The 14,847-nt window shown below is 34.8% G+C and overlaps 2 protein-coding genes across 3 annotated transcripts; one reads left to right on the top strand and one right to left on the bottom strand.

Annotated features, from left to right (window-relative positions):
- The first annotated feature begins 106 nt into the window (after positions 1 to 106).
- On the top strand, positions 107 to 7,912 carry IFT25 (intraflagellar transport 25). 2 transcript variants are annotated; one of them, XM_026665917.2, is made up of 5 exons: positions 107 to 464; positions 1,145 to 1,251; positions 2,414 to 2,482; positions 6,407 to 6,450; positions 7,597 to 7,912. In XM_026665917.2, exons 1-5 carry the CDS (start codon positions 367 to 369, stop codon positions 7,702 to 7,704), a joined length of 426 nt encoding a protein of 141 aa, XP_026521702.1. In that variant the 5' UTR covers positions 107 to 366; the 3' UTR covers positions 7,705 to 7,912. The 2 variants fall into 2 exon arrangements, with proteins under 2 accessions (XP_026521702.1, XP_087816427.1); XM_087960301.1 differs by lacking the exon at positions 2,414 to 2,482.
- Positions 7,913 to 8,097: 185 nt separating this feature from the next.
- Positions 8,098 to 12,955, bottom strand: DIO1 (iodothyronine deiodinase 1). The gene is made up of 4 exons (XM_026665912.2): positions 12,550 to 12,955; positions 10,456 to 10,599; positions 9,613 to 9,812; positions 8,098 to 9,097 (listed from the first exon to the last, which is right to left on the bottom strand). The coding sequence occupies exons 1-4, from the start codon at positions 12,881 to 12,883 to the stop codon at positions 9,029 to 9,031; spliced, it is 747 nt and encodes a 248-aa protein (XP_026521697.2). The 5' UTR covers positions 12,884 to 12,955; the 3' UTR covers positions 8,098 to 9,028.
- Between the last annotated feature and the right edge of the window lie 1,892 nt (positions 12,956 to 14,847).

Raw genomic sequence — 14,847 nt, 5'->3', positions numbered from 1 at the left:
TGGGTTCATGCACAATATAATTGAAATATTCACTGCTCGTGAATTGGTTTCCAGCACGTTGCAAAAGAGTTGGACTATGCAGAGAATTGGAGTAGACAGAAGTCTAGTACACTTGCGGACTTCAACTCCCAGAATTCTCCAGCCAGCACGGTTGGCGTGGGAATTCTGGGAGTTGAAGTCCACAAATCCCGGGATTAGATGATCCCTTGCCGTCCATGCCCTGAACTACAAATTATCTAATCCAGATTTTAGGACGCCACTTCCGTGCTTCCAAGCGAGGTGCTGCTAGGCAACTGAGGCGCTCGGCCGGTAGGAGGGAAAAGAAGGGACGCTTTGAGGCGGCCGTTTGCGAGGCTTTGAGCAGGGATGAAGTTTACAGATTGTTGCCTCAGCTCCGAGGGAGCTGAGGTTATTTTAGCAACATCCAGTGATGAAATGTACCCGGCGGAAAACATCATTGACGGGTGAGCCTTGAGCCGTCGGGGTCGTGTTGAGTGTTGAAGGGATTCACTCGGGACCTCGGGAGACTCTCCTTTTCCATCCTGACGACTTTTAAGATGAGTGGACTTCGACTCCCCAAATTGGGGAGTTGAGTGGAAAGTGGAGAAACACTTTTTTTTTTTAAACGTTGCGCATGTTAAAGTCATCTTGCCAAGGTAGAAAAAAAACACTGCCTGTGGAAAGGTGGAAGATGGAGAAACGCTATTTGTGGGAAAGTGGAAGGTGGAAAAAACACTGCCTGTGGAAAAACAAGGTGGAAAAACACTGGCTTCAGAAAAGGCCAAGACTCAAGAATTGGGACAAGAATTCAAGATTTGAAAAATCTGGTTGTTACATTATATGTACAGTATTAACCGTTTATTTATTTGTTAAATTTATTTGCTGTCTATTCCTTGGGGCTACCTGAAGCAGCTTGCAATAATATAGCTTACCTTTTCCCCAGAAAGCTCAAAGGAAAGTATATTTTTCTGTTTCTCGGGTTATCCCCACAGCAATATTTTGAAATAGGCTAGGCTAAGAAATAAGAGTAGGTTCAGCCATATGATTGAATATTGTGCTAAACTGTGGATTGCTTAACTATGTTGAAACCATAGTTTCATACATAGCCTATGATGAATAATTGTATTTTATTCTCTCCTGATAGGCGATCTGAAACTTTTTGGACCACAACAGGGATGTTTCCTCAGGAATTTATTATTTCCTTTCATAAATGTGTGACCATTAGCAAACTGACAATTCAGTGTTACTTAGGTAAGTTATAATACGTATATGTTTTCAACTGATGTATCTTTTCTGCAATTTTATATACTTATTTTAATGTACTGTTCCATAATATAGTTGTATACTACTTCATATAATGAAAAATAGTCATGCATTTATACTTGGGAATACTGTATAGACATTTTCACTGTAGAAGAATTGGGCCATGGCTCATAATAATTTTTACATATTATATTTATAAGAAAGTATTGGTTATTATTAATATGAGTTGCACAGGCAATTCTCTTTATAATTATAATTCTCTTTATAATTATAATTCATTGTGGATGTGTTTGCTTGTGTTTTTTCCTGAATAATTTATTTTTTGATACATCTGTAACTAAACACATCGTTGAATGTAAAATGAGATATTAGAAGTTTCCCATATTTGTATCCTAGGATGGATACCTTTAATTTCTGATTACCGTAATATGAAACCATCCTGTAATAGGGTTTTTACAATAAGATTTGTGCTTGGTGACACAAACATGCTAATATCATTAAATCAAGTTACAGGTAGTCTTTGACTTATAATCACAATTGAACCCCAAATTTCTGTTGCTAAATGAGAAATTTGTAAAGTGAGTTTTACCCAATTTTATGACCTTTGTATGATTCTGTAAGTCTGTGCAGCTATGTGGGAGATAAGAAATGTGTGTGATTTTCTTTTGATTGTGTGATCCCTAGAACCCATTTGATTGCATGTTTCCGAAAATTGTGGCCTAGTTTCTCATTGTTTTGGGAGAAAAAATGCCTAAAATTGCTCTATGCCCTAAAATAAGGTGAACACAATTAAAGAAAGGATAAGCCATTTCCAAATCCAAATTATCATGGTCCCAATATTTTATAGTATTGTCCTCTTTATATATCTCAATCCTCCATCCGCAAAAGGTGACCATAACAAATTATTTTTGTACATGGAGTATATTGATCACACATTTCTCACACTCCTCACATTTGACGTAGCCTAGCTTTCTATTGTATTTTAATGGTTCTGTATCTGATAATTTTCTTTGATGAATTGTAAAAATGCAATAAGTCTTACTAGTGCCCTTGTGTTAAAGCTAAGAATTATTTTATTAATAATTTTGAAATATTAAGGTGGAACTAGTATTCTTACAATTAATAAGATTTTAAAAAATATTTTCTTTAGTGAAGAGGTTACGCATTGAAAAAAGTATATCTAAAGATCCGGTTGATTTTGAAAAATGCACTGAAAAAGGTAATTATACTTAATATTGTTATGATTCAGTGAATGCTCATAATCTACTGAATTTTATCAAGACTGAGGGCTATGGTTATTATAAATAAATTCTGTTGATCTCATTTTTTGTATAACATTAGACTAATAATATACAATTAAAAGTTCAAAGGAGGTATTGTAATTTTTTTTAATTCCAGTATTTGTAATCTGCAGAAACAAAGGCTATTTCAATATATTTTACAAGTTGAGTTGTTGCACCTAGCAAACAGCAGTTGATTCTTTGTAATGCATTATCCAATTATTAATTTCAGGTATGCTCTGAATTGAACCTGACCTTTTCTGTGACATGTGATTGTAGGTAAAAATCAGTCCTCGAATTCTTCTCCACCTTGTTGGGGAAAAATAGTCCGCAACAGTGGGTGATACTTTAAACTCTATTTCTCTTTTTCATGATATATATCATTATGAAATAGATAGATAGATAGATAGATAGATAGATGGATAGATAGACAGACAGACAGACAGACAGACAGACAGATATAGACAGACAAATACAGTATTAGAATAATATACCAATAAGGGCTATATGGTATCTCTACCTCTGAGGTTTTTAAGTGGAGGCTGCACAGCCTTCTCTCAGAAATGATTTAATTGCTGTTCCTGCACATTGCAGAGAGTTGAACTAGATGATTCTTGTGGTCCCTTCCAACTCTATAGTTATATGACTATGATTCTGAGAAACATACATACACCAAGATATGAATGTTGACTTACTTCTTCACTGGCTGACAGTTAGTGCTTAGAAATTAAAAAATGAGTTAACCAACTTAAACCAACAAACCCACAAGGTAATGATTTCTTAATGGCAAAATGAAATATGTAACAACTTAGAATGGTGAATCCCAGTTTCAACCACCCACTTTTTTTCACTGATTGCTCTAGACTACAATGATTTCAAAAGACTGGGGTACAGCAGTAATAGTCCTTTTTATAAAAAGAAAGAATGGCACCCTAATAATCTACTAAGCATTATTAGCAATATTTATGCCAAATATTTAAATACAAAAAATAGTGGATTGAATGGAAATAGAACAAGTGCAGAGAAATAGGCTGATGTTAGACCCAACGTCCCTTGATCTTGCCTTTATTTTACAATACCTGGTAGAAAAGTCTATGGCTAAAGTAGGATTTGCCCATATGCTGCTTCTGTTGATTTTAAGTTTGCCTTCTACTTGATTTCTGGGCCTTAGAAAGCAGATAAGCTCATCAATTCCATTATTGATAGATGTCTATTATTAGTGCTGCTTGAGCTTCATGAAAAAGCTTGTCTAAAAATCTAATTTACTTCACAAAATTACACAACTAAAGCAATTACCTTGGTTTGGGAAGATAGATAGGATTGTATATTGGCATCACTATTATTTACTTTTTCATAAACTCTGACCATCTATCTGAATATCCTTACTCCCCCCACAGCAGTAGCTCATATGTTTCAATAAGCCAGATATGTAGTTTTATCTCAGACTTTCATTGGACTAAAACATACCCTAAGATCATCAACTATGTACTGTAGGGACTGTGTAAATGCAAAAATATTGATATCGGCTAAACAAGTTAGAATCCAGAAGTAGCAATTTAAATGGCCATCAAATCAAATATGTCAAGGTTTTTAAATATATTGGAAAAGGTTTTTGTTCTCCAATAGGAGATGTGGATTATGTCGTCTAGAACAGGGGTCCCCAACCGCTGGTCCGCGGACCGTGACCGGGCCGCGGAACAAGCCTTACCGGGCCGCTGGTTGCTGGGTGCCGCCATCTTTTTTGGTAAAAAGCAATTTTTCACAAAAAGATGGCGGCGCTAGCGCGGTGAGCTTTTCCGGTAGAAAGCCATTTCTACCCGAAAAAGCTCACCAGAAGCGCTGGCGCCGCCATTTTTGATGAAAATCACTTCGTGACGCCACCGGAAGTGATTTTCGCAAAAAGATGGCGGCGCCAGCTGACGCCGGAACCGGGCGCTGGCGCCCAGCTGACGCCGGAACCGGGCTGCGGCGTCAAAGGTTGGGGATCCCTGGTCTAGAAAACTCAAAAATCAGCTTTGGCAATTGGAACATATTTTGATGAAGGGATGCCTGCTGCCTTAAAGCTATTTTCTGCCAATGGCTGCTTCTAGCTTTTGAATAGCATGTAGCTTAGGCCTTATGATAATAACTCAAAATTAGAAACCTGTACATTCAAAATTTCATATTTCATACTGTATCCCATATCCTGTTTTAGTGTTCATCTACTTTGGGGGTTGGAGTTAATTCAGATAATATCTAAGATATGAATCATTTTCTTTTCTTCTTGGTTAACATGAATATTTTTACCCACTGGCTTAACTCCACTAACATTAGAAGATAATTTTAATACTAGACGGAGGAGATGTCAGAAAAAAATTCCCTGCTTTGTATGAATTCTCTCTGGGGCACAAGCAGGCTAACAGTATTGATGCAACAAGTTCTGGACAATTAGATCAGTCCAATTTGCCCAATGTTGTATTTTTAAGTAAACAGTCTCCCTTTTCAGCCCTGCAATGCACTAAATTGGAAACCCTTTAATACTAGATTACTTTAATGCCTTGCCATCAGCTGTTAGATATAAGAAAATTTCCTGCAGGGGTCAGTCACATGGACAGGAGGTATTAGGAATCCACTGCCCATTATACTGGAGGTTTTACAGAGATCTGTTAGCCTGCTTTATTTATCTTCAGATAGTAAGATATCCTGAACAAATGGTGGTGCACTGGTTAGAATGCAGTATTGCAGACTACTTGTGCTGACTGCCGGCTGACTGCAATTTGGCAGTTCAAATCTCTCAGGCTCAAGGTTGACTCAGCCCCTTCCATCCTTCCGAAGTGGGTAAAATGAGGACCCAAATTGTTGGGGGCAATATGCTGATTCTGTAAACAGCTTAGAGAGGGCTGTGAAATGGTATATAAGTCTAAGTGCTATTGCTATTGCTATCTCTTATATACCAGCATTCTTTTATTTGGCCAATGAGATTCCATCTCTCCGTATTGCTAAGTTTTGCTATATAGTATTACTTCTAATATAGGGGTACAGTGGCCTAGCAGTTAAAATGCTGGACTTTTTGATGGAAAGTTGGCAGTTCGAGACCCATGTACCAGATGACAGCTCCCATTCTTGCCCCAGTTCCTGCCAACTAGCAGTTTAAAAGCATGCAAATGCAATAGATAAGTAGGTACCACTTTGGTAGGAAGGTAACAATGTTCCATGTGCCTCAGCGTATAGTCATCCACATGACAATGGAATTGTTTTTAGACAATGCTGGCTTCTTGGCTAGAAAATGGAGATGAGTACCACCTCGTAGTGTCAGGCACGACTGGGCAGAGGAAACCTTTACCTTTATTATTTCTAACATCTCAAATGATTGTTACTTGCTGACTAAAATAAAAACATTGATTAATAATTGAATAAATGATTCTGTAGTTGTGTATATGCCACATATGCAGCTGTTTTAATTTAAAATTGAGGTATTACCAAGACTAACTCAAGAATTGCAGTTCTTGCGATTATTTTAGTTTTAGGGTTAAAGTTTTAGTTTTAAATAATATTTTGAACTTGGTAATATTAATATTAAACTCTGATGAGATTTAGGATAAGAGTTTTAATACTGCTAATACATAGCCCAATATTTTATATTTATATATATAAATATCAATTTTGTTTTGTAATTCTTTTCTTTGACTGCTTTTGTTTTATGTTGATCATGATCGAACTGAAGACTAACATCAAGATATGGGTAAATTGTTAGAGATAGGATTAGTTGACTTCTGAATTTTTTAACTGGCTTAAGTATTAGTTCTGGTAAACATGTAAGATATATATTTTATATTTATATTTTAATTATTTTTATAGTTAAATTATATGATTTTTGTTTTCAGAGCTGCAATGTAAAGATGGGGAGCTACAATCAGAAGATTTTTCTGTAAGTATTTTTCATTTAGTATTAACACAATATAAAATATAATCAGTTTTTAACCTGAGTAAACGATTGCATTTTTTTAAAAAAAATAGAAGTTTGAAAATATTTATTAGATTTACAATGTAATCTGAAGAAGAGTTTCAGAAAAATCTGAAGAATATTTTTATGTTTACACTATTATATAAGCCCATTATTCAATTGGCAGCATTAAGCAACCCTGGATAATCCCAAACATGGTTAAATATGATTACTTCTTAGATGGGAGAATTCCAAGAATTACAAGGACCACTATACTCTGGTCAGGTAACTTAAAACTGAACAAATGGAGAGAATAGCAAACCACTCTTCATATTGCTGGAAATGAAATTACATCTTCCTGTTTTTACCAGAAGTTGAATGCAACAAGGGATTTTTAAAAATTATTATTATGGCATGATCTGTATGAAAAACTAAAATACACAAATAGCAGCCAATCCCACATATCTGAAATTACTGAGTTAATGCTAGCAAATATTGAGAAATATTTTTAAAAGCTTGCTAACATTAATTAGTTACTTATTTACATGATGCTCATGTAAGCATATTTACTGAGAAGCAAGTTCCACTGTGCTAATGGAACTGTCCGTTCCATGTTTTTTTTTCTTTTTAATATTGTAGGCTCTATACTGTATTATGTATAGAACTGTTAAGATGATTCATGAATGTTGACATTTTAGCATATTGGATGTTATTGTAATTTTAGTTTTGTGTGTAAATAGGGAACTGTAGTTGTAATTACATACAAATATTTAACTTCAAGATATGTAGTTATTCATTCTCCAAGGTTGACCATTTTCTACAGATAAATGTCAAGCAAAATGGTAATAATGTACGGACATTCTGTTCCTAACAAACTTTTAAAGTATCCAAAACATCTGGCAGCAAATCATGGCTGGGGAATCAGAATATAATAATATTTTATAAAGTCACAATAATGCAGTACTTCATATATTCCATTTCAGCTTTTTACAGCAAATGTTTAAATGCACTGAATATGTTTATTTGCTTACACTGAAACTTTCCTATGGGAGTTAATGGTGTTTTAAAATGCTGTATTTCATTACATCATACCTATAGTTTATTGCTGTTAATTTTTTTTCTCTTTGATAGTTTCCTGAGATCCAAGCAACATATCTTCGAATCATCATTTTATCTGCTTCTGATGCTTTTGTATCAGTTCATAGGGTGATAGCAGAAGGATTGTCGCATGAAAGTTAAATGCAATATTCAGATTATAACATATTAAACATTAAACCTTTTTAAAAATGTAGCGGGCATTAATGACTAAGTATACTAACTGCAGTTGGTATTTAATCTTTTCAACTGAAATTGTAAAAAAAAATTCAACAATGAACATTATTTAAACTGATAATTATTTATATGATGATGTACAGTATATTATAGCTGAAATAAAGTAATACACAAGAATGTTCATTCCTCAAACCCTCTGTTATGTTGTCCAATATATTCAGTGCATCTGAATTTATAAGAAATAGAGTTAATTTAGTCTGAAGCAATCTTTCCTTTTAGACCACCAGGTTCCACTCCACCATTTTATCTGTATTATAAGATGATACAATATTTAAAGAAAACAAGTTCAAGCTGGACAAAGATTTTTGGACCAAGTTTAATATTGCATCTTGTTTCTATAAATATTTTCCATATCAGGTCATAGTTCTCTATGTTTTAAACTATGACTATCATAAACAAATATTAATAGAAACAAAAGTAAGAAAATTATTACAGCTATTCCATTCAGAAAGTTCTTCTTTGCAGACACATTTAAAACTGGATGTGATTGTGCTTCTGTCCTTAAGTGGTTTGAGTTCAAAGGATCCAATGCATCTGCCCATGCTAGGAGTTCCATGAGAACAATCATGCATGTTTGTCTGTTCCAAATGTCAGTTGGTTCTGCACCAATGTTCTCCAGAAATTTGATTCTGTACAAAGACTGCTTCTGTTCAGATCCACAGACTAACAATTCCAAATACAGCTCTTATAGAAGAAATATAATTGAGAAATTACACTGTTGCACTGCTCTGTTTGACTATCTTAGGCAGGGGTGTCAAACTCGCAGCCCATGGGCCAGACGTGTCACATGCTGGCCACACCTACTCTCGGTTTAGCGAAGGGGAAAATGTCACATTATGTCACATGATGATGACGTAACAATGTGAATTTGACACCCCTGATCTAGGGGCTGTTATATATAAAGCAACCCATCATGTTATCAATTGAATGGCTTCATTAAAAAATTCACCACAAAGATATATTTCAAATTTATAAAGCAGTTTGTGTATCTACCACTGGCAATTACAAGAATGAAGATTAGCATTGGCAGATAATCCAGGGTAAATAGAATAAATAGATCTTATGTTATTTTTTAATTGAGAGTTCATGACTGCTGAATAATGATGTAAGGTTTTCACCATTATCTTTTCAAATAAATACAGCCCTTTGTAAATAAAAATATGTTTTAAAAATGTAATCAGGCAATGGAGTGTAAGTGCTGCTCAGAAACAGGTTGCTTTGAGGTGTTCTTTTACATGTAAAGTTGTTCCAAAAATTCACGTACTTCTTGCGGGCAATAATTCCAAGGTCCTGGTTTACCCTGTAAAAGGAAAAAAAAATCCAGTGATAATTTCTAAGGACAGTAATATAAAGTGTAGTCAAGGGATATAAAGTAATATAAAGAGATTAATAATTATAAAATAAATAGATTAAAAGATTAAGTTTTTCATGAAAGCATATGGTGTAAGAATATGAGCATGTGGCAGTAATAATAGGATATTTCAGAATTGGATAGACAAGATTACATTTTCACATTGAATTAGATGCCACTATTTTCTTTCAGTTATGACAAATTATCAGCAAAACATAAGATGTTACATGAAAATATGAATATGAATAATAATAATAATAATAATAATAATAATAATAATAATAATAATAATAATAAATAATAATAATAATACATATTTAAAACAGTTTACCTGTTTTAGAAAAAAAAACTCTAGGTAGCAGTCTCCCCGAAGCTAACTTGACTCTCCCACAAGGTTTCAAATACATGTTTAGCTTTGCAAACTTGCACTTCACATAAATATGTAATAACTTTTCTTTTTTTACCTTATACACAACTTTTCCCTTTTGAAGCACATACAGTCTCTCTGGCAGAGCTGCATATTTGTTAGTGCTCAGGTTTTCCATTGTGTCTACCACCACTGGACATAAGGGTAGCTGTTTTAGGAGCATCTGTGCAGCCATTATACGATCTTGAAGGGTTTGGTGACTTTTAATAACAATATTGTTCTTAAAGGCCCATCCATCTAAAATAAAGAATACTTCATCTAAATCCATCTAAAACAAAGGATAATTCTAAAACAAATTAGTCTATTGATACTGGATATATTCATCCTTACATTTAGTAATAGAAGCGGGCTATGTAAGAGCCCAGAGTTTCTTGGTTTTTGTACTGTAACAATTCCGCTTGTATTCCTGTTTTTCTTCCAGAAGTACAAAACCATGATGAAACCAGTCTCATGGGCTATTATGCCTAAATGACTCTACAATTGTCTTATCATCTTCCAGAGTCTGCTGGCTGATAAATACACAGTGAAAGTATGGCTTTGATACTATTAATTTTATTAAATTTTTGCTTCTATTCATGCAGATAAAATGTCAAAGAAAGCAGTGAGGGTGCAGCCTCTTAGCTGTTGGGTTTCAACAGCAATCTTTATTAAATTACACTTGACTTAGACAATCAAATATTGATATTTTTGGAGATTATACTTACAGCATTAGATATACTATAATTGTTTCCAAGTTAAATTAGCTTCTTCTGTCATGTAATGTTAAATCTGCTCCATTAAGCTCTATAATTTATATTTAAGAAGAAATGCATCCAGGTTGGTAACCTAGAATACAATCCTTTACAATCTACTGACTAGATTTTCAGCACGTTTGCCTTACCTGAGGCATGAGCTTCTTCAATGTAGATTACAAGAAAGTCTGCTGCAGATTTGAAATCTTCAACAAGTTTATTAAACTCGCCGAATCTAATTATGAATGAAGGTCAGGTACAACTTCCAAATGTTAGGACCAAAGGCCTGTTACCTGCAAGAAAACACAGATCAGTCTTGAGGGGTAAAGATGAGAATAAGAATTGTTATAGTTCTCATATTTATTCGGGATTATTTACAATTAAAATGCTACATGTACAGTAATGTTAAGAATTTGGTCACATTCTTGTGTATATGAGACACCTAACATGGCTGCTTAATATAACATTTGAGAGATTTGAAAGGGCAATATGCTTTAATAGACTTTTATTGGTGCCATTTCGAACAAGTTCCCAATCTAGCTGGGGAATTCTGGGACTTAAAATCCACACATCTTAAAGGTGCTGAGGTTGAGAAATATTGGTCTAGAACAGTGGTGGTATGTTACCGGTTAGGATTGGTTGGGCCAAATCGGTAGTAACAAAAGCCCACGATCAGCTAAGAGGAGGGAAAAATATCCTCCAATCAGCTGAGAGGAAAAAGAAGAGAAAAGCGCAGGATCGGCCTTCCCATCCGTCCCTACACTTTTCTTATGCTCTCAGCTGGTTGCCACTGCAGGTCTCAGCTGGTGTGGGGAAAGCTGCACGCCGGCGTTAGTCAAAGCATGCCCAACAAGCTACACTCACCGAACCGGTGGTAATACAGTTTGAATTCCACCCCTGGTCTAGAAGTCTTCGTGTATTCATTCCAGCACAGGAAACCTTTATTAAGACCCTGCTACTGTCACATTAATTATTTTGCCAAGAATATTTTATGAGGGTACAATTCTAATTCTCAATAAGCATTATGGGATAAAGAACAACATATTTTGTTTTTCATAATCAGCATCTGCACATTGTATAAAAATATTGCCTGGATTCAGCAGGAATGTTGCATGTATTCAGCAGCATGTATTTCATTTTAAAATGTCCCTTTTCCATTTTTTCTAAACCCAACAATACTCACAAGCAGAGCAAAGATTTAGAACCTTATTGGCATCACCAATAAAAATCCTCTAATTAAAATGATCTTTTCAACATTGCCTCTGTTTGAAGAAACTTTATGATATGGTTAGCTATTTTTGTTTTTTAACATGTTTGTACTTGCGATAGAATTTTATATTATAATGTTCTGATTTTTATTTGAGTATCTATACAATCTCTCTTGATCCAACTGATGACAGCCATGAGTTTGTTCACAATAAAACTAAGCCAGGATTTTTTGAAGAAACTTTAGTAGCTTGATTCACATTACAATTAAGCAAAAACGTAAAATTATAAAATTATCTCTGTTCTTCACATCACCCTTTATCAATTTCCCATCAAATGTATTTTTGTTTCTCTAAAATATTCAATTACCTATGGCAACTATTCGAATATGCAGAATAAGTTGTATAAAAGTTGAGCTTTATCTTAATTTCCAAAGCAGTGCAGTTAATTAGTTACTATGAAGTAAAAGCCGATAACTTATGAATATGTTAAGAGAGAGGCAAAGTGCAGTTTGTGTTTGTGCTGGCAATATATATCTGGATTAGTTCAAGATTTATCATGCTCTGTTTCTTTTCTGTGAAGGCATTTGTTAATAGTTTTTAAGAGGAAAAAATCTGAAGCATAGATTGCACGCGTGTATTTGAATGTGTGTATCCTTGGACCCAGTAATACATGCATATGCATAATCTTGTATATTAGTATGCCGTATGTAATTTTAGGTACAGTATATACAGGAGCCTATGTTACTTATAAAAGTCATTTTGACTGTGTCAATCATACATATATAAAGTTAAATTATTTCTTGCTAAATGTCAGAATTAAACTACTTAGCTCAACAATTCTAATGCCACCTTAACATTTTCCCCCAATTATTTTAACATGTTTTATGTCAATTCCAACTACATGAAAAAAAAAAGAATTGTCTGTTTAATAAATAGAACAGAGTTAGTATCCTGATTTTAAAATGCAATTCTATTTCACTTGTGTTATTAGCAAATGCCATATTTCTCAAAAGCATTATCCTGGTGTTTACTTACCTTGCATGAAATCCAGAATGCGATGCATTTTCCCTCTGAGATCTGCTACGGGGGTATTAGGAGCAGAAGAGCCCTGAAAGGCTTCATCTTCCAGCCTTTTCCATTTGACTTTCAAGACAAAGAGTAAGTAGGAGAAGCTGAAGAAAGTTGGACCCCAATTTTCATAGATGAATGTTGGGTTGTTGTCTCCCATGCCACTCTTTTCTCTGTGCTTCAGGAGATAGCTCTTCACAGTACCTGGGAAGAAGAACATGCAGATTTTACCAACGATAGTAGATAGGCACACATGCAGGAGAATCCAGAACCTCTGCATAAATCTCTTCATTCTAAACATCTTGGCAGAAGGAGAGGCTGCTACATTCTGCAAAGTAGAATTCAATGTGGAGCAAAGTGAAAGGGGGAAAGAAGGAGAGCCTGAGCTAAAGTTAATAATTGTTAGGGTGGTTAGCTGCCTCAAATGACCAACATAACAGTTATCAGTTCTCTACCTTGAAAAAAATCCAAAGCCTTTAACTGAATGTTGGTTAAAATAAATAATGATGTAAGGTTCAACATGTTCAAAAACAAGGATTATATAATCTATTTAGGAATTGAAATCCAGAGAAATCTTTCCTGGAAATAATACTAGATTTCTTCCATGCAAAATCAATGACCCTACTCCTCGGAGGGTTTAACCATAACACACTGCTCAAAAAAAATAAAGGGAGCACTTTAACAACACAATGTAACTCCAAGTCAATCACACTTCTGTGAAATCAAACTGTCCACTTAGGTAGCAACACTGATTGACAATCAATTTCACATGCTGTTGTGCAAATGGAATAGACAAGAGGTGGAAAGCATAGGCAGTTAGCAAGACATCCCCAATAAAGGAGTGGTTCAAGGTTCAAATGTGGGATATTTAGGACTTTCTATTTTATCATTATAAAACTCTTTTACAATAGACTAAGTTGGAAGAGACTCCCAAGACCACACCTGGAATACTGCATCCAACTTTGGTCACCGCGATACAAAAAGATATGGAGACTCTAGAAGGATTTCAGGGAAGAGCAACAAAGATGATTTAGAAGACTGCAGGCCAAAACATGATGATGCTATTTCTGCTCTTACATTATTAAACTGGTGTGAAATATTATTACAAAAATAATAACCAGGATAAGAGGATATTAGTTCAAGGCATAGTTCAGATTCTGCATGCTTTTTTTTTAACTTCACACTTTCACCAGAATTGTAAACCCAAACTTACTTTTAGTCATCAGGAGTGGCAGCAAGTATGGCATCTATGTTGATAATATGGGAAGCTCTTCTTGCAAAGATCACTTTCATAGCATATCACACTCAGATACTTAGGTTTTGAAAGATGCTGAGCAACAGCAGCAAATGAATTCTTAATTGATTATTTGACTATGTCCAGTTCTTGAACAGTGTTCATTAATCACATCATGGAAGCGTGTTTGGAATGATCTTAGTAACACTAAATAAATTTCTTCCACTGAAAATTGGAGAAAATAATCAATAATGGAGGAGGAGGTATTTTTTTGTTGGTCAACCCATTTGCACCAAAATTCAGACTTGTGAAGAAAAGCTGAAATCATATGCTTCATGCTAAAAATTAGGATGTTTTGACACTAAAAGGTTGAAAGGTTAAGGCTATTCGTACAACTGAGGTAGCTAAGGTACAGTATGCTACTTAAAGTCACGCAGAATGTCTTTACCAGCCTTCTCATTTTCATCAAGAAATATTTTGATCACTCCCTATACTCAAAAACTCTTGTAAGGACATTTTCTCACAAGTAGCTCTCTATTTCCATATGGAACAGCTGCATCTTGTATTCAGTGCCAGTTTCTTGAACAGCCTGCTGAAAAGACACATGCTCAAAGCCCTCTATTTTGATCAAGTTTGAATTCCCAGACTTTGTTTTAGCAATGAATGGTCTACTCTTTTTGTTTTTGAGGGACAACTGTTTTCTGAAATATGCAGGGTGTGGCCTGCATATTCAGATATTGCTTTTTCACAAGTGTAGAAATACCCTCCTTTATTTATACATACTGGTGTTCCATCAGTACTGTGAGATAGTGTTTTTCAAACTGGGCAACTTTAAGATGTGTGGACTTCAATTCCCAGAATTCCCCAGCCATACAATTTTTTTTTGAAACCAGACAAGCTAGGAGCCACTCTGGGAAATTCTGAAAATTGGAACCCGCACATCTTGAAGTTGTCAAATTTGAAAAGCAGTGCTGTAAGAGATGGTGCAAAAACTTGGGAATAACGGAAGGAATGCTGACAGTAAACCACCA

The sequence above is a fragment of the Notechis scutatus genome, chromosome 3 (assembly GCF_049901735.1).
Source record: "Notechis scutatus isolate UNSWTSFEM ecotype Mainland chromosome 3, rNotScu1.2, whole genome shotgun sequence".
NCBI classification, from domain to species: domain Eukaryota; kingdom Metazoa; phylum Chordata; class Lepidosauria; order Squamata; family Elapidae; genus Notechis; species Notechis scutatus.
This window is presented reverse-complemented; position numbering and strand designations above follow the sequence as displayed.